This window comes from Populus nigra, chromosome 4, assembly GCF_951802175.1.
Source record: "Populus nigra chromosome 4, ddPopNigr1.1, whole genome shotgun sequence".
NCBI classification, from domain to species: Eukaryota; Viridiplantae; Streptophyta; class Magnoliopsida; order Malpighiales; family Salicaceae; genus Populus; species Populus nigra.
This window is the reverse complement of record NC_084855.1, coordinates 20,603,062-20,624,538: the sequence shown is the minus strand read 5'-3', so window position 1 is coordinate 20,624,538 and position 21,477 is coordinate 20,603,062. Positions and strand designations below refer to the sequence as shown.

At 32.6% G+C, this 21,477-nt stretch overlaps 1 protein-coding gene and 1 pseudogene across 1 annotated transcript; one reads left to right on the top strand and one right to left on the bottom strand.

Moving 5' to 3' along the window:
• Positions 1-75: 75 nt before the first annotated feature.
• LOC133692397 (uncharacterized) lies at positions 76-1,973 on the bottom strand. The gene has a single exon (XM_062113296.1). It carries the CDS (start codon positions 1,794-1,796, stop codon positions 252-254), a length of 1,545 nt encoding a protein of 514 aa, XP_061969280.1. The 5' UTR covers positions 1,797-1,973; the 3' UTR covers positions 76-251.
• Positions 1,974-17,023: 15,050 nt separating this feature from the next.
• Positions 17,024-20,931, top strand: LOC133692588 (probable WRKY transcription factor 20; annotated as a pseudogene).
• Positions 20,932-21,477: the final 546 nt, after the last annotated feature.

The following is a 21,477-nucleotide window of genomic DNA, read 5'->3' as shown; positions in this document are numbered from 1 at the left end:
ACAAAAATAAAGAATAAAAATGGAACCCTTAAATTGTAAGAGCAGTTATTAAATACTAATTTCCCGCATGAGACATCCTTCATAATTTCTTCTTTTCATTAAACCCACAAGTTATATAGAAACAGAGGAAAAAAGAAAACAAAGGCGATGGTACATGGATTCTTAAAAACAAAAGGCATCATTTATAGCTAATAAATGCTGCCATTAAACAAATGCTTGGCAGAATATAACACTATTGAAAAGATTACAGTTTACCAAGGAGGATTAGAATTCTCCCTTACAGAAGGTGACCTGGAACTTATGCTCCCATCTCTTCCAAACCTCGAGATACTCCTTCCACTCTTAGGAGTACCAACTCCTGGACTTGCCCCTCTATAACTGGCACGGAGGGTTTCATCTACAGAGGATGAAGACCTGGAAATTGCATTCCTCACAAACTTCTGTGCAGCAGGAGAGAGCGTCCGCACACTTGGACTAGCGCTCCCCCCTCTACTTGGAGAGGGCAACGGTGGCTTTTGAAACATCTTTGACTTCTCCCTCAACCGTCGCGAAGCCTCCCTCGACAATGAATGGGCCTTCACATCCCGTGCAGGTGGATTAGGGATTTTAAAATGCGGCCCGTTGCCACTACCACCAATATCAATCGGGGTATCCTCAGGTTCCAACCTCATTGGTGTCCCTTCAATCTCACCCCAAGTAATAAATGGCGACTCATCAACTCCAGGAGCCGGTGATGGTGTCCTAACAAAACTATACCCATCATCTGCCTTCTTCCCTGATTCCACATAAAACCTATCTGGTGTCCTCCTCAAATCCTCCAAATCATACTTCTTTGCCTTATCCCCGTCCCTATCATACATAGGAAGTGGAGTAGCCCCAGCTACAGGAGTATAAAGCACCTCAACAACACCATCATCTCTTGGCCTAGTATCCAACATCTTACCATGAAAACGTGTGCTGGACCTATTGATTTCTTTAGTCAAACCCTTCAATCTAACAGCCTGTTCCTCCTCAGTCAATGGAGCCTCACCCCTATCAGCCGGATGATACATCAGCAAATTCTTCGCTGTGTACTTCCATCCTTCCAATGTGCTCGGTGGCTGATCAGAAGTTCCAAAACCATCTGTAATCCTATCCCTCTTCGCATCCCCAATCAATTTAACATCCTCCTTTTCACCTTCTAACAAATGCTCATATCTCTCCTTCCTTTTCCTATTCACTTTCTCCAATATCTTTGAAAAGCTATCGTTATCCTCACTCGTATATCTCCTAAAAAATTCGTCTAAACTCAAATTCTTATCAACAGCAACTTCATTCTCATTAGACTCTGCATTACTAGATAATCCCCTATCCATAACAACGCTAGGTGTTTGCATCCTGCTATCAAATTCATCAAATGGAGTAAGACTACGCATAAAAGTAGAACCTGGGGTTTGGGTTCGATTTCTACTCCGAAAGCTGCCGTCGGAGCTGGGATTGTTTACCTTTTTTCCACGGCGCTCCATAATCTTCAACTGGGCATCTCGAATTTGGATCGGATCGCCCGATTTCATAGCTTCGAGCCAATCAAGACGGTCACGTAGCTTCGAGATATCAGGGAAGAAGTCGCGCTCGATGATTTTCTCGATGGTGGCCACATAGGTGTCCTCGTCAAGAACTGTGGGGTGTTTACTAGGGTTTATCGGGGTGTTGTTGATTGAGGAGGAATTGCTGGAGATCTGGAGGGTATTTTCGGAATTTGAATATGGTGACGGAGATGAAAGGTGGCGTGGTGAGTGTCCTGGAGAGAGTAGCATGATGGTTTAGAATGAATTAGGGCTAGTCTTTCCACAAGCAATTGATTTGAGTGATGGAAATTGGGAAATTTTGAAGGTTAGGGTTAGGGTTCTTTAAGCTTTTGAAGATCGGAGACGGAGAATGGATGCGCGAAAAACTGTGTGCGAGTGACGTGATTAGGATTTGTGTCCCTTTATTTATTATTTATTTATTTTTTATTATTATTAATGGTGTTGGAAGAGAGTAGGAAACGACGGCGATCTAACGGTCACGATGAAATCCTTATTAAATAGCCGACATGTCCAAACGCTCCTCCAAGTGGGGATACGGATGCCAAAATCTCGATATCCAACCGTTAAAGAGTGTTATATATATATATATATATATATATATATATTATATCGTCTTAAAATTAATTTCTATCCATGTTAATTTGATGCAAACACTTTTATTAAAGAGACTCGTCGTCATAGACAATTACATAAACTTTATATGTTAATTGACTCTCCATATCCTGTCACAATGGTTCTATTTATCAAAAGATCAATTCATATAGTAACATCCATCTCAGAAGTGTGAGTGTCATCTCAGGCATTCCAGGACCCGCCAACGCTCATGAAAACCCGGATCAGATTTTTTTTCAATGCTTGTTTTTATAAAATTAGTTAGCAGTGTAGCATGCATCTTAACTATGCATTAATTGCAATTTTGATTAAATAATGAATGCATGACATACATATCTTGGTGAGATGACACTCACACTTCTGAGATGGACGTTAATTTGATGCAAACACTTTTATTAAAGAGAGTCGTCATAGACGATTACATAAACCTTATATGTTAATTGACTCTCCATATCCTGTCACAATGGTTCTATTTATCAAAAGATCAATCCATATAGTAACATCCATCTCAGAAGTTTGAGTTTCATCTCACCAAGATATGTATGTCATGCATTCATTATTTAATCAAAACTGCAATCAATGCATAGTTAAGATGCATGCTACACTGCTGACTAATCTTATAAAAACAAGCATTGAAAACAAATCTGATCCAGGTTTTCATGAGCGTTGGCGGGTCCTGGAGTGCCTGTCAAGGGCGCTAGCGCATACCCCGGGGTGATCATTACCACCTGCACCTCATATCTCGGCACAGTGGAACATGTAACCCGCCTACTGTCTCATTCAACTACATTTGTTCCTGTAATCTATAGTCTAACAGAACGCAGCAGCGATGGACAACCCGCCCATACATCCAACGAGGAGGATGGCACTACTGGCCAAGATCGTTTGGCGAAAACGCCGAAGGCAAGAAGCGTGGTAGGCCTGCGCTGGGGGAGCATAGGGAGGAAAGGGGCCAGGACGGTGGAAGAGCCAGGGGAGGCCGGGTCATTTGACAGAAATGGAAGGCTTTTCACCTAAAAAGCCCTATGAAGTAAAGGGAAGCGCATGAAATCTTGGAAAAAGAGGGAGCGAGCCTATATTATATAATAAATGAACATGCTCATGTAACTTCATCAAGGTAAAATGTCAATGTGTCACAGGATTACCGTTCTAAAAATCAAACAATTTAGTTATTTAAACAATTAAAATCTTTAAGATTTTACTAATTTATAATGCTTAATTAAAATGCTATTAATCTAAAGATCTAACTTTTCTACTCTAAATATCATTAGAACGATGCTGATCCTGCATATATAAAACCAACCTACCATCAAAATTTGCCTCAATAACTAGGTGGTCCTATTTATTGGCACTCCTAAAAGTAGTGAAACCTACTATAGTTTACACTATGTCTCCCTTGAAGTCCTATATAACAAATTATTAGTCTTTGCAACACAATTAAACATCAAAATAGTTGAATTAAAAACAATAATTGAAGTTTATATAATTTAAAATAAATACAAAAAAATAACATACATTATCTAGTTTCACAAGTTTTTCTATTATGACCCATATGACCGCATATGCCATATCTATTCAATGAGTACCCCTTTCTAGTATTTATTTTATTATGTAGACAAGTGTATGCAGGCTATAATGGCGTATAAGGCAAGGGTTGAAAATAAAGAATATATGCATTTTTATATGACAAGTTAGAATATAAATCATCAACAAATTGCACATAGTTCATATTTTATACAGTGCAATATACAATTAAGTGTGAATATGGTCAATGATATAGTTGCCATTTGCTACAAGTACATGTTGCTTCTTTGATGTTAATCGTTTCCTGCACTTAACTTGTAACACTAGCTGTTAGAGGTGTTTGAAAATGAAATATCCCGTCTTCAAGATCAAATAGAGATATCAAGTGTGATCTAGTTGTCATATCGAGAAGTATTTCAAATAAGACTTTTAAAGGCCACAATACATCACAACTAAAAATATCTTTAATTTTTTCTCCATGCTCTACAAAATATTCATTACACCTAAAAAAATATTATATGCACTATGACTGATACAAGCAAGCCATGGATAATTTTTAAAATATTATTAAAAATATCTAATAAATTCTTAGTCATATTTCCATAACGATGATCACTTAAATCATATGATAATGCCCATTTTTCTTTAGGTTCAACTTCTAGCTATACTCTGATCGCATCATCAGTCTCCATTAAATCCTTATATAAAATGTCAAACTCTTGTTTAGAAGGATTTGTATATATCTTATGCAACATATTTTTCAAGGCAACATTTTTTAACTTAGTGACGAAGTTAATTATAAATTATTGTGAACAATATTGATGATATCTAATAGGCTCGGGAAAAATTCATGTCATATAATTCTTAATCATTGTATGTCTATCTGATATAATACATAACCCAATTCGATTGTCAATCATATATCGACGAGGAAAATCTAAAAAGCAACTCCAATTATTGTTCGTCTCTTATTCAACAACAGCAAAATACAACAGATAAACTCCATTATTCATATTATAAGCAACTACAACCAACAACTTTACCTTGTACTTACCATAAATATGAGTACTGTCAATAATAATCAGTGGATAAGAATATTGAAACTCATTAATTGAAGCACAAAGTGCCAAAAATTCTTTTCCAGATATTGCCTTATTACCATCAATCATTTTATGATCCCAAGTGACAATTGTTTCTGAATTTGAGTCTCTGATGACCAATAGCATTCTAGGTAGGTTTTGAAATGACTCTTTATGTATACCAAATAACCGCTTTGATATTTTTTATTTATCCATCCACACCTTCCAATAGGAGACTCCATGCTTATAATCCATCTTCACAATATCTTAAATTATTGTAACACTCGTACTTAAATCCCTCATCATAATTGTCAACATCACTTTAGCAATTAGATTCGAGTCAATATGATGATGGTGTTGCAAAACAAGAGGGTTCTGACATGTGTGTAGACCTTTTAATACCAGAATTTCCCATTAAATTATACCTTTGATGATATCCTCAATGCAAATACCATCTACATATTGGTTCCTAAACATATTGCAATTGAACATAATTTTTAGTTGAATAACGAACCTTGTACTGCAATGAATTCTTTATATGCTACCGCTTTATTGCATTAATACATTCATACTTGTCTATGAATTTCTTTTTTAATTTTCAATTCATCAACTGACAAGCCTGAATGCTTACGACTATTAGCCAAATCATTGTATTTATATTGGTCATCCACACTCGTAACCTCAAATTCAAGAGTAAGAGGAGCTATGTATTGATTAATAAGTTTAACTAACTCAGTATTCCCATCATCCCTATCTTTCTCCTTAACCTCAATTCTATCAATATGACAGTCATCTTCGTCATCACTTGGTTTATATTCTCCATAGCAATATAGAGTAGATGCCATACTCAACCAAGGTTCTATATTAAAAATTTCTTGCAGCAATACTTGTTTATTTGCATTACCACCAAACCTTGATGGACTAGTTGATCATAATGTTTGTGTGGTTCTTTGAGAGTTACTTGGAACCCGAGTCAACTCCATACTAGAAGAGTTTTCTCATCTAAGTCTACTATTCAAGTAGAGCTCCAGCATAATAATCTTTAATCCTTGCAAATCCAAACATTGAATTCACACTCTTATCACTACAGATTAGTACACCAACATAATGAGCTTAACTAATCCCGATTTGCTATATCCTTTAAGTAATTTTAACTTTTATTTCAAACATATTCTAGCCAAGTTCATCATATAATATTCTAGATAACTTGTTATGGGACATGTTTAATGTAGCAACTAGGAATTTATAGCTTTCTCTATTATAAGTGATACCATTATCGTTATTGATAATAATACCACCATGGAAGTATAATATTCATAAACTAACAGACATTCTATTAAACAACACAACACAACACAATTCTAATTTATTAATATCTTGGAGTTAATCAAAGTGCATAATTTATCAATAAAACCATAAAGGTAATATAATCGGTTAAAACCTAAAACTATCAAATTAATCGGTGAACACCTTTATCAAATTTTGCTACTATAGCAAAATTATCAATCAAATTCATGTATTTCATATCTAATATTATTATTATTGTATATTTAATTCAATATAATCCACTATTTAACCTAAATTAACATTAACTCTTCCAAAATAATTTTGTTAATTCATAATCAACAATAACCCAAAATCATTGATTATTTTACAAAACAACATATTATCTACTCAAATTATATCTAACTAATATAATATCTAATTCAAAACCTAACATTCTATAAAATCAAATTAATACACATTAACATAAATCACATCAAATTGATAGAGGAGAAGTGTTCAATTACAAAAAAAAACTAAATCAGCTCAGTTATTTATTGTGCTTTATGAGTGAAAACACTGTGGATTTAAACAATTTATTGATCGTTTTGCCTTTTATTTCACTTACCCATTGCCTTGGCAGCGAGGGTAAAGTCATATTTTTCATTGGATCCAAATGTTATTTGAGAATTGATCAAGGACAAAGTAGTCGTTCCGTGTTTTTTATGTGCAGTAAAAATACTATGTTGCTCTTGGGAGCTAAAAAAAATGGCCTTTGGTCTAGAGACTTTTGTGTTTTTACAAATTGATTTATACAGTTAAATACTATCTGTACCCTTCAGGCCTAAAAAAATATTGGCCTTTAAAAGATGAGTTCTTTTTTTTTTAATCTTTGCACATTTTATGTACAATCAAATTTCATATTTACCTTTTCTCGTAATATTCATATGTCCTTAGAGCCTTTTTAGTAATTTGCATTATTATAATATCAATAAACAAATATAATAGGCCAACGCGTGCCACACACATGTAGGCGCGTCATCGCCCCCCCCACGCCATTTTAGTGGCCTACAGGGGCCATTATGGTGGCAAAAAAGGCTGATCGCCTACTCACCTAACGTGGAAATTAGTGACACATATGTTAAGGTGGCACGTTTTGTCATTTGAGCGGCAGTTCGACAAAGATTAGTCATTTTCCTCATCCCCTTTCTTTTTCTCTCCTAGGCCTTGGTATTCATGCAGAGCTTTTAAAAATTCAGTTATGTCCTCCAGTTTATATTTGTTTTGGGTTTGGTTCTCATTCGTTTGATTTCTATTTTTTTTTTAGATTTGATGCTTTTTTAAGTTTAGTTTGTTTTTAATTTCGTCCCTTATCATTTAATCTTATTAGATTTTTTTATCCAATCTGGTCCTCATTTTTTTTATCGTTATTTATTTTATCCTTTGGATTTTTTTTATCTTGTCCTAGTAGTTTAATTTGATTTTATTTAGTTTCCAATTTTGGTCCTAGTTTTTTCTTATTGCTCTTTTTTTTCTTTTTCTTCATTTATTTTGTTTTTCCATTTAATCCCTGATTAGTTTCTTTCAATTATTTTTGTGCATGATTTAGTCCTGATTGTTTTAATTTTAGTTTTTTTTTAATTATTTGAAAATTTTCTTTTTGATTTTCTCGTGTCTATATTTTACAGTGTAATCTCAGACTTATGACCCGGTCTGCTAGTTTTGATGATGAACCCGGTTTAAGTTCTGTCTTTTTTAAATTTGTTTTTTTTTCCATTCTCATTTTCATCATTTGACATTTGAATTATTGAGCTTTGTGATTTATTCTTCTTTCCTTTTTGTTGGGTTATCCTTACCTCATATCTCGGACAACAAGTTAATTGAGTTAACCTGAGTTGACTTTTTTTTAATTGATTTTTTTATTTGGTTATTACGATGGTGGGTTGGTAAAGCTAACCAGAGTTAGCTCAAGTTTTTTTTTGTTGAACTTTATTTTTTTGCTAGGTACTTCTTTTGAATTTTTTTTTTATCATGATCTCATATCATAGGTTGTGGGTTTATCAAGTTAGGCTAAGTTGACTCGGGTTTTCTTCTTCAACATTATATTTTTTTTCATCTTTGACATTTGGTTATTTCTTGAACTTTATGATGTTTTTTTCACTTTCCTTTCTACGAGTTGTTTCGGTCTTATATCATGAGTCGTGCTTTAGTGAATTTAACCCGATTTGTGGATTATCATCGTTTGAATATTATTTTCTTGTGTTGAAAAAATATGAACCGGCTTGCAGCGTAACACAAGTCACCTATCTAGAATACCTCTAAATTTAGAATGTGGGTAGTGATGGTGACCTGTGGTGGTTGTTCTGGTTAGAAAATGGATGAACCGTTGTGGAGAGAGAGAGAGAAAGAGAGAGAGAGAGAGAGAGAGAAAGAGATGATCGATGATCTAGGGCTAGAGAGATTTATGATCTTATGCTATTGTGGGTGTGTTTAGCGGTAGGGGGGAGAGAGAGATAGAGGAAGGTTGCTGATGGTGGTGAAAGGAGCAGGGCGAGTGGATATTGGGAGAGAAATAGATAAGGAAAGGAGAGAAAAAGTCTTTGGGTTTAAATTTTGAATGAAGTCGCAGGTGTTGTAAATGACAAATATAAAATAAGAGTTGTAGATGGTATATGTGATTTGCATGTCGCAGTTGTTATCTGCAACTCGTAAAACTATGCTATATCCCTAAATATTTTTTCCATTGTGTTAATTTTTTTAACTGTGCTAAAAAACAAAAAAACTCTATCACGATGACTAAATTTCTTCTTCTTTTTCTTCTTGTTTTTTTAATCAAAATAACATAATTAATTTTTTTTATTAAAAATATAGATTGTTGGAATGCATATGTACAATCTTTAAATTTAAGAAAACATATTTAAAGATTACACATGTATTACTTGTACAACCTTAAATTTGGATGTGTATTTAACAAATAAACATCTCAATAAATTATGCTATTTTAATGAATAAACTTTTAGCTATCCTATTTTGAAATTTTTTTGGCTAGTTGGCTATTTAAAAAAAAAAACACCAACAATTAATATCTAAGATCATTTTTGCTTTTTTATGCTTTGACTCTTATAATTGAAAAGATTTCAGTCTTACCCTTATTATTGAAAAATGTTAATGTTATCACTCACAAATTAACAAACTCTAATGGTGATGGGTGAGCATGCTGATTGAATGTTGTGATGTATTGTTTTCGTGTTAATAAATTAAATGATTTTGCAATACATTGTTATTAGATGCATATACTTTTATAATACGCATGCTGATAAGAGGATCAAAATAATACAAAACTGGTAGTTCAAAACTTTGAATTCAAAATAGCAATACCAAGCTCATTACTAATATACACTAAAACCTATAATTAAATCTTTGGTTTTATTGATATCCTCATTGCATGAAAAATTAAAAATAAAATAAAATAAATATTTTCATCACTTTATATGTAAAAAATAAGTTAAAAATGTTGCTTTCTTATATGAATGTCATCCCTAATCATCATAGTTTAAATTCTTTACAATTTGCATAAAGATTTATATGTATTTTGTTGTTATGTCTTCTAGCCATAAAATCATCACATATATTGACAATTAATAATTTTGTTTCTCTTTATATTTATATGTGTTTTTAATTATAAGTGTAGTGTTAAATACTACTAGATGACAAAATCTGAAAGGCATTACACTTTTTGAATTTATTTTTTTAGATTTTCAAGTATTTTATAGAGTTGGAAAAAGAAATATAAGTTTAAAATATGAGGAAAAGAAAGAAAGAAGGCTTCTGTCATATTTGATAGCTATTTGGTCGTTAAGATTTATATTAGATACTAGCCAACATTAGGTAAGCCAAATAGGTTTGATAACACTGATATGCTTATTAACACTATCATCTACTATTCTAATTGATAAATTGCTGTATACACATTTATCCAAAATCATCAAAGGCTTAAAAAGGGTTGAGGAACCATATTAACTAGGTTTAGGGGTGTTCAAAAAGACTGATCAATCGATAAAACTGAAAAAACCGAAGAAAAATTAATTGAAAAACTGAACAAAGATGAAAAACTAATTTTCAAAACCATAAAATTTGCCGGTTTAGTTCGGTTTCGATTTTAAAATTGAAATCGATGAACCAAATTCAACCAACCAAAAAACAAGAGGGGTATAAATACTATAATTAACCTAACCCTAACAATAACATAACTGATAACACAAAAAGCCGCTGCCTAGAGAAAAGTTTTCTCATTATTCCTTTCCCTTTCATCTATTGTGCCCTACGTCTATTTTCACTCTCCATCTCAAAACTCAAAAGCTAAGCCACCCATCCACAACAAGTCCCACATTATCTAGCCAAACAAAAACCTACATCTCCATCTCTTTGGCTTCACTGTTTACTTTTGTGCAAGTCATCGTGAAGATCTGGTCTGTCTTTTTGTTAAAGGGATAACTTTCATAGCGAAAACCGATGATAATTTTATATGTGCAACTTTAGATTGGCGGCCTAGTAAAAAGGGTGATTACAAGCAATGCCCATGGGAGAAGGCTAGCCTCCTCAATCTAGTTTGTCTTTTTCTTTCTTTATATAAATTTCTTTACCAACGAATGTTCTTATTAATTGGGATGCTAAAACTTTCGGGGCTTTGCCATATTTGCAGGGTTTGAACAACAAGATTCTGGCTAATGCTATCAAGGGTGAGTATTGAATGGAAAAAACTATTGAAGTTTTCTTATGTATATGTTTAATACTTTTCGGTTTTCGGTGTCGATGATTTATTTCCAAGATAAAACTATTTACTCTTACTGTCATATTTATAATAGCATTAAATAATTTATTTATATTTTTTAAATAAAAGAAAAGTTGAAGTGGATTTCTGAATATATTCGTGTGCGCGCGCGCGTGCGCACACACACACACACACACTATATATATATATATATATATATATATATATATATATATATATTACTTTTCTTTTAACTCCATCTCTAATTCTCTTTAATAGACTAGTCAATACAATGGTAACATGTCAGTGACAGATTTCTTTTGATTTGCATTAGCTTCTATATGTATGCTTGTGTTATTGTCTAAATTGTTAATGTTTGCAGTGAATGAATTCACTAACCTGTTGTTTTTTCATTTATGTGTGCTAATTTATATAGTTGAGCTTGATAATGATAAAATGTTAGTGTAGTCATCCCTTGTTAGATTGATCACACTATCATCTGAGTTAATTTTAGCTCTTGATTTTTTTTTATTGTCCTTTCAGGATGGGCATGGTGTACTAGGCATTAAATAATAGCTTCATCTGAGCTTTGTTTTGGCTTTATTGGGAGCTCTGTTAGAGTTAAGTTGAGGTGTTTATTGGTGAGGTTTAACTGCATTTTTACAGTTTCTTTCAAATATTATTGTTTTTTTTCAAGAAATTAAATTTCATGCTGCTGTTGTTTTTTTATTTTTAGATGGATAATCTAAAGAAAAGATTCATATTGCTATTGTTATTTTAATTTCAGATGGATAATCAGGAAGATCTAAAACCAAATGAATCAAGTCCTTCGAGTTTGGAACCCAATTCTTTGCCTATTCCAGTTCCAGTTCTAGTTCCAGTCACTACCTCTAGTATAAATAGCAATACTGAAGGTAATCCACCTTCTAAATGTAATAAAAGAAAAACATCCTGAATTTGGAATCACTTTAAAAAACTAGATGGTAATCCTAAAGCTCCTAGGGCTGCATATATGTATTATGGAAAAGACTATACATGTCATACTATATTTAATGAGATTAATAATACGTTGAGTCATCTTGGTGCATGCAAAAAATTTTCTTTTGTGATTGACCGAAAACAAAAACTTTAGTTTTAAAACCTAAGCTTATAATAGAGGGGGGTGATAATATAGAGAAAAATCTAGCTACTATTAAGGTAGTGAATTATAATTATGAAGAGTGTAGGAAAGCCCTAGAAAAAATGATTATACTTGATGAGCTACCTTTTAACTTTGTAGAAAACCAAAGATTTAAATCATTTTATCAAGTAATGCAACCTAGATTTGATGTTCCTTCTCGTTTGACGAGTTGGAGAGATTGTTTGAAAATTTATGTAGATGAGAAGGATAAATTAAAGAAAGCTCTTAAGGGTAACGTTTATGTTTAACAACTGATACTTAGACATCAATCTAGAATATTAATTATATGTGTTTGACTGCCCATTGGATTGATAAAAGTTGGAACTTGAATAAAAAAATTCTAAACTTTTATCAAGTTTCTAATCATAAAGATGAAATAATTGGTCAAATGATTGAGAGTTATTTATTGGAATGGTGAATGATAACATTTTAACAGTTATAGTAGACAATGCAAGTTTAAATAATATAACAATAAAATATCTGAAAAGAGTAATAAGTGGTTGGACAACTAATATATTGTCAAATGACTTCATGCATGTTAGATGTTGTGCACATATTATTAATCTTATTGTATGTGCAAGATTGAAAGATATTAATGATTAAGTGGTTAAGATTAAGAATGCAGTAAGGTTTGTTAGATCTTCTCCTTCAAGACAATTTGTTTTTAACCAATGTACGGAGAGGTTGAAAATTAGGAGTAAAAAATCTATTTACTTGGATGTTGTAACTGGATGAAACTCTCTATATATATGATGCTAGATGTTACTGCTAAATTTGATGTGGTTTTTATGAGGTTAGAAGCAACCGATCCTAGTTATATGCGTTACTTTGAGGTTGATTCAAAAGGAAAACAAAAAGACTTAAGTCCTTCTATTTTAGAAGATTGGGAAAAAACTAAATCTTTTGTGAAGTTATTGAAACTATTTTACTTGGTTACATTGAAATTTTCTGGCTCCTTGAATATGACATCTAATTCTTTCTTCCATGAATCGATTTCCATGCACACAAGCAATTCTCAACTTTATAGAAGTGAAGATGTTTATGTAAGTACAATGGCCAAGAATATGATGACAAAGTATAAAAAATATTGGGGGATCAAGATACACAAAACTTTCTGTTGTATGTGACTGTTGTGATAGATCCACGTTTCAATTTGAAGTATGTGAGATTTTATTTTGGGAGATTATATGATGTTGAAGAGGCTAAAAATTTTATAATGAAGGTTAAAGATACTCTGCTAAGGTTGTTTGAGAATTATATGAATGTTGATAATGATGTTGAGGTTGTTCATAGTGTTGGAACTAATATAAATGAAGATGTTAATATTGATTTAATGGTGGTCGATGATATGTTAGATGACTTAGCTTTTTAATTTAGAAGACATTTAGAGGAAGATGGAGGTGTAGAAAGAAAAAATAATGTTGAGAGATATTTGGGTGATAATTGTGAGGATCCTAATGACTTTAAATTAGATATTTTGGGTTGGTGGAGGTGTAATGTTACAAAATATAAGATTCTTTCTAAGGTGACACAATATGTGTTAGTTATCCTGGTATCTACGGTTGTTTCTGAAGCAGTTTTCAATACTGACGATCGTATATTATATCCATTTCAAAGCTTTCTATCTCCATTGACAGTGCAAACACTTGTTTGTTGTCAAATTGATTGTGTTTAACACCAATTCCAATCAACATTAGAACCTTTATGGATTATATTGAAATTTCGAGATAATTGAGTCAAACAATTTCTCTTACAAATTTAAATGCATTTATTTTATAATATTGTTTATTTTTTTATGTTTAATCTAACATTTTAATTTATAATTTTGTAGAATTTAGTGAAAGTTTGAAAATCTCAATTGATTGTAAGTAGTATTGATGATGTTGGTGCAATCCTGAAATATAAATGTTTTACTTTACCTTGTTAATTCCCTTTAAAATTCTGCATTGTTAATTCTTTTAATAGTCGAACTCTAATACGTTGCTAATTTGCTAGTGTTTCTTTATAGTATTATCCTTGTCGGATCTTTTGGCTTTTGCTGTTGGTGGAAGTTTTGGATGCTCCTGTTGCTGGATTTTTTTTCTTCAAACTATACTGGATGTTTATGATAATTTATTATTGGTTGCTAATTTATCCGTTTGCTAATGTTAACTTTTATAGTGTGAACCCCTCTTTTAATTTGAGGTGTCTAGATTTGATCATTTATCTTGCATATTGCGTTCATATTGATTTGGATTTTTATAGCTTTCATCTGACAAAAGTTTCTTTGCACATTAAAGATAGCAAGATGTGAAGTATTTTAAATTTATTATTATTGATATATATTTAAGGTTAATAAGTAAAGTTAAATTAAAAAAAATCAATATATTTATTTGCTTAAAAAGCCTTATAACAAACTAAATCGAATAAGAAAATATTAAAGAGTTTGATTAAAAAACCTATAAACTTAACCCAACAAGAAAATTTAAAAGCCCAATTCAATGTAAGCCTGTTTAAAAAAAATCCAGAAAAGCTTATATATGATAGGATTAAGTTTCCAGGTTTTATGGCAAAAAAATCAAATTTCACCGAACCAAACCACTTTGGTTTGAACCGGTTTTCGATCCAGTTTGGTTTTAATTTTCTAAAATTTAAGTTACTCGGTTCAATTGGTTTTTGTAGTCTGAACCGAACCCTGAACAACCCTGACTAGGTTCACATTAGCTATCTAACTCGTGCTTTGCCATGGGTTGTAATGTTTTTTATAAAAAATACAAGGTATGCAGGCTACTTTGATGTGTTTTACATAAAAAAATTAAAGTGTAAATAAAAAAGTCTATACAAGCATCTAATTAAATAAATCGACAACCATTTATATAAATAAACAAAAAAATTATTTAACAATAACCAAAAGAAAATTAAAAAGAGAGAGAGAGATGAATGTAATATCCATAACCTAAAAAATAATAACAAATGAGAATGATTGAATAAACCTACACTCTTAAAAAAAATATTACGCCAGGCCCAACACATCAACAATATTATTTAAAAATGAATATATTTTTTTAGAAATAGTATCTTGAAAAATCAAACACAAACAAAACAATTCTAAAAAATCTTATATTAAAAATTGTCATGCAAAACTCATGACTTAGATCATGAAACTGTGATAAACCTACTGGAATTTTTTTGTGAAAATAATCACAAAACCAATATTTTTTTTTAAAAAACTAATGCATAGCAATAAAATTGCATGGAGCCGAATCCTTGACAAAACGAATGTTGAAAGATGAAATTAGAAAAAAAATTAATTACATAAAAGGATCGAAAAAAAATTGAGGGTGAAAAAAGCATTAATTAGATGGAAAACAAAAATTTTTACTTGGAGAGTTAAATTGAATTGAAAATAGCTTTAATAAAAGAAAAAAAATCAAAAGAATAAGGGTTAAATTGAAAAAAAACTTTGATTGAAAGATGTAATTGAAAGCAAAAAAACAAACCCTTCAACAAAAGGCAAAGGAAAAAACATTAAAAAATAAAAAAAATAAGGACCAAAATAAAATACAAAACATTTAAGAAATTGTAATTGAAGGATTAAACTGAAAAGAAAAAAAACTTCTATAAAAGGAATAAAAACAAAATAAGAAATTAAAAGAATGAGAATTGAAATTAAAAACAAAACAAAATGATAAATTGTAATTGAAGGACTAAATTGAAAAACAAAAACTTCTTTAAAAAGAATAAGAATGAAATAAAAAATTAAAAGAATGAGAACTAAAACTATAAAAGGAATCAGAATGAAATCAGAAATTAAAAGAATGCAGATTGAAATTAAAAATCAAACACATGAGAAAGTGTAATTAAAGGATGAAATCGCAAAATAAAAAAAACATCTATAAAAAGAATAGTACAAAATAAGAAATTAAAAAAATGAGGATTGAAATTGAAAAAAAGAGAATATAAATGTACTTTATATGTCAGGAGAGAGAAAGGAAGGGGAAAAAAACAAACAACCATCGATGACAATCCGATCACCATAAGCTGACATGCGTCACTTCGTGTGGAAGACGACTCAATTGCGCATCCAGAGAGACAATGAAAGACCATATTTGGCTACCAGGTGGCGTCACACGCCTATTCTGAATGACGTGGATGCCACCCACTCGTTGGCGTGTAATTAACACGTGCTGACAACTTTCTGATTTAAATATTCAAAAGTAAACATGAAAAATACTAAAACGCTGCTCATGATCCTATTAATTACACAAAATACCTGTGTGAAAGCATAAAAATATCTCCACATGCAAAACTATTTTTTTTGTCTAATCCAAGGCTAAATTCATACTTGTACTATAGACAATGAAAAAACCGATAAAAAATACCCTTATCCAACAACATGGTAATTTTTTAAATTTTGTAAAATCAAGAAAACTCTTAGCCAACAATTTTAAATTTTATTGATTTTAAAAATAAGTATTTTTACTATTAAAAAACTTGTAAAAAGTTAATAAAACTCTTAGCTAATGATTTTAAATTTTAAAGGTAAAATAATATTTTTATTATTTAAAAAAAATTAAAAAAAAATTTATACACCCCGAGCATAACCAATTAACCAATATAAAAAACTAAAACCCCAAGCCTCAAGATCCTTTTTTTTTCCCCACTCAGGAGTAAATAAATAATTTTATTATAACAATCTACATTACACTGTATATATTGGCACATGAAAACACCATAACGAGGTTTAAAGTTTTGTTAAATTATTGGAAAAATTTAAAATACAAATGCAAGTGCAATGAATCTGTCAAAAGAAACATGGATTTGTATACATGCAGAGCAAGAGCACATACTCTTAATATTTTTATATTATTTTAATATATTAATATAAAATAATATTTTTTTAAAAATAAAATAATAATATTATTTTAATATATTTAAAAATAAAAATTAATTTAAAAAATAACCACCGCTATATTACCAAATCCTCTCTCTTTTGTGTATATATATATATATATATATATATATATATATGCAATGAAGCACGGAATCATTATCTCTTGCTTTTTTCCTACTCAATACTAAAGATGCCCGTACTGTCCCCTCTCTCTCTCTCCTCTCGTACGCAGCCTGTCTGTCTGATTGGACTTTTCTTGCTTTTATAACGTTAAACTCTCCAAAGCCCCTTCCCTTGGGCTCACCACACCAGCTAAAAAAAAGAACAAAGTGAAACGCTCATCGGAATCTCGGTAGTCGCCAGTTGGTTCCGATGCGATCTACGGCCCTGATTGAGTCGAGAGTCAGAATTCTAGGGTTTCGCGTGGGAGTGGGACCACCTGATCATCATCATCACCATCATAAAAATAAAAAATGAAGACTGGTTACTATTTTAGGTAATTTAAATTACGAGAGTAGAAGATATATGGTTTACTCTAATTATTACTGTATTTATGACTAATTGTTCTAAGATTTTTATTTGAATTTTTTGTTCGAGTTTATTAGTGTTAATTTACTCTTTAATTTCTAATTATATATGCTATTTAAGTTTTCAGCTATAATTTGCCCCGTTGGGAAAATGCAAGGAATAAATAGATAGAAATTGAATTCTGGAACCAAAAGCTGCTGCTGCTGGTCTTAGCACTGTTAAAATTATAGCAATTTACTGTTGACTGCAGCAATTTGACTTTCGTTTGATTATCGGAATTGAAATAGTTAAACCGCAAAGGTATGAACTAGTGGTTAAGGAGGTTTATTTCCCTGGTTTTTTTGGTTCTAAAACCTTGGGGTTGGCTTTGAAGGAATTTATTAAATTTCTCTGAATATATGGCCTTAAGATTATTTAGGAAGAGGACTTAATCTCGGTTGATATAGGCATGATGGCGCGTCTATTAAAAAAAATGATAATTATCGGTGAAAAAGAAACTATTTCTTTCACTTATTTTTTGCATCAATTTTCTTGGCAACCGAGCAAAGAATATATAAATTTTTGCCTTGATCTTCTTATTAATCATGGATGGAATTTATTTACTAATATGGGTTGCTCTTAACTTTGTTTGGGAAGGGGGCGGGGGAATTATTCTACGCAAGCTCATGGATTATTTATTTACCATGGAAGAGAGTAGAAGCATAACAAATTAGTTGTACATTTGAAAATGCTGTGAGTATCCGGAAATAAATGGTTTCCGAATTGTTTGAAGCAGGCACAACCTTGAAACATTGTGGTCCATTATCTTATATGTGAAAGGGATTGTCTACCATGTTGGTTGGTTGAATATGTGCATCATTTGGCTTGTTTGCTGTTAAGGGAGTTAGCGTCTCTCTGCCAAAGATCATTGATTTGTTTGATGGGAGTGTTATTTTTCAAATAAAATGTTGATACACACCCTTTTGTGTATAACATGTAAGTCCACTGTATCTTTTACTTGAAATATTCTAGGAATGTTGAGTTCACAGTCAGCAGTTGGGACGCAACAGCTCAAAATAAAATAAAAATGGTTATTAAAGTGCTTGGTATTTTTATTTCTACCAGTGCTTGATGCATATACAAAATTTTCATCGACATTTTCTTCATCGTGCCTCAATTCAAAATCAGGTTTACATGATAGTGATTACCAAGTTTTCATTGACATTTTCTTAAGTTATCCATATGACTGAAGAAGTTTTAAAATTTTTGTTTGAAACTTGAATTAGATGGTATCGATTGTCAATATGCAAATTCTCACTGTTATTAATTTTACTTTGATGCTTCCTCAGGTATGAACAGCCACCACCATGTGCCATTTGTTCAAGTGTGCTGTCAATTGTATTAACAGCACCATGAATTTATCTCTTTGGTTTCTTCTATAACTTACCAAATTAACATGGTCTCGTCAGAGGAAGTTTCTCCCAAGGAATTGCAGAAAAGACAGGGCCTAGATGATGGGACTGACACTGCACAACAGACCCGTGGCAGTGGAGGTGATGCTTCACAACAAGAAGGAATTCCTCCTTCAAATGCCCCTGAGAAACCTTTGGAGAATACTGGGGGGCGTATATTGCAGTTAGACAAAGAAGGAAGTGTTTCTTCTTTAACACCACGGAAATTGTCACATACCCCTGGCAGTGATCTCCATTCCTTGCAATCTGGTCAGGAAAGATGGAGTCCTTCTATCATGCGGGAAAAAGTGTCAGAGGATGGATATCGCTGGCGAAAATATGGGCAGAAACTTGTTAAAGGAAATGAATTTATTCGGAGCTATTACAAATGTACACATCCAAGTTGTCAAGTGAAAAAGCAATTGGAGTGCTCACATGATGGGAAGCTTGCTGATATCGTTTACATTGGTGAGCATGAGCATCCCAAACCTCAACTTAACCTCCCACAAGCAGTTGGTTGCGACCTGTCCACTGTTGAAGAAAAACCTGATAATCTTTTACTGACTGCTGTTGAAGGTAACAGCGAAAAATCACCATATTGTTCATTTTTTGCTCTTAACTAACAAGTAATCATTATTGTGTTGTCTTATGTTTTCACTAATTGATAAATGAAGAAAGTCAGGCACCTAATCCGATTGAGCCAACAACTACCTCTCAGATTTCTACTGTTACATCCAGCGAGTATGTGAAGCGTGTGCTATCAGAACCAAATAGGATAAAGGATGAGATTGATGATGATCAACGCTCAAAACAACGGTAAGTTAATCAAATGTCTGTAAATTGATAGTACTCTATTGTTTCAAGCACAAAATTATTAAAATGGCTGTAAATTTATTTTACTCTATTGTTTCACGTGTGATCTATCTCTTTTGTTTCAAATGAACACAACAGGAAGAAAGGTAACTGTAATGATGATTCTACTCCTTTAGATAAGCCAATTGGTGAGCCACGTCTTGTCATTCAAACAAAATGCGAGGTTGACACTGTCAATGATGGGTATCGTTGGCGTAAATATGGGCAGAAATTGGTTAAAGGCAATCCAAATCCCAGGTAACTGCCAAATTTAAGGAACTCAACAAGGTTAGACCTTGGTTTATACATGTTAAGTTTACATCTCTTCCCTCTGGTTGTGAATATATGTCAGGAGATGCCTGCTTATATTGGTAGCATAATGACGAGATTGTGATTTCTTTATGTGGAGACCAAAGTATTCCGATTACATGCTGACTTTGATCTACCCTCCATTATGTAGGAGCTACTACAGGTGTTCCAGTCCCGGATGTCCAGTTAAGAAACATGTAGAGAGGGCATATAATGACCCAAAATTAGTTATAACCAGCTACGAGGGACAACATGATCACGATATGCCTCCTTCGAGGACTGTTGCTCAAAACACAACTGGTCTCAACACTTGTACAACTACCATCCAGAATGGCGCGTCAGGTGCACAATCAGGAGAAAGTGATGCCATCTCCCTTTTCCCATGACATTGTTGCTTATAATAGTTCGGATTCCAACATCAAATCGGAGGAGAAAATGAATTCTGAGTTGAGAAATAAATGGAAAGAAAGCATTTCAGGCCATGAAAGTGAATCAAAGGAGCAGCAAAATGGCAAGTCAAGTGCCACGAAAGCAACTGATATTGTTGTCAATGCCAATCCTGTGTCAGCAGGTAGATCAACGGAGCAACATGATGGCGAGTCAAGAACTGAATCAAAAGAGAAAAGTGCTGCTTGCAGTGTTCGTACCATTACTCCAGGTCCAGAGAGTAATCCAAATGAACAGCACATGCTAAATTCAGAGCCTGACCTAAGCTAATTGAAACAGATTGATTTTTAGAATTGAGGGAAACGACCTCCAGCTCTATATAGGTCAATTTATCATTAAATATAACAGCAAGTATCGGATATGTGACAGCTTTTTTGTTAACATCATCTTTCATCCGTTTCTTAGCTGATTTTGATGTAAAAGCATTTGAACATGGTAAAAAGATGTTCCAAACTTGAGTTACAATTCCTGGAAGCTAGATTGGTACGTTCTGTATCTGCATTCCGTGCATTTTAGTTCAGCCACTACTGTCCTTCCTCCTTGCAACAAGCGCTTGTCTTCGAACTGTCAAATTAATAGCTTGTGCTGTAAAGCCCATATTTCATTCAAAGCAGGCCTCATGTCTGTAAACTGACTGACGGCGAGTCTTCTTGGTTTTTTTTTCTCTCAACATAATAAGCGTTTCAGACCACAGATAATTTCGGTAGAAGCAAATTGCTGCTTATGAACCCAATCTGGACAATTTCAAGGAAGGGGCTGGTTCTAACAGCCTTAGCTATCCAATCTGCAACATTTACTACTGTAACTACAACATTAGGCATGCTATTAAGCTGGTGCTTTATATCTTCGACAATAGGACATAGGCAATAGAGGTGGAATCTTGATGGTTAATGCTTCTCCTTGCGCTATTGACCTGCACTTGCAAACAAGACCTCCACCTTTCAAAACTGTTCCAATGGAATCCCTACATGCAATGCCAGTTCTTGTACAAGTCCCGTAACATTTAACAAATCACAATTCAATTTCTGTAAGCGTTGTGCA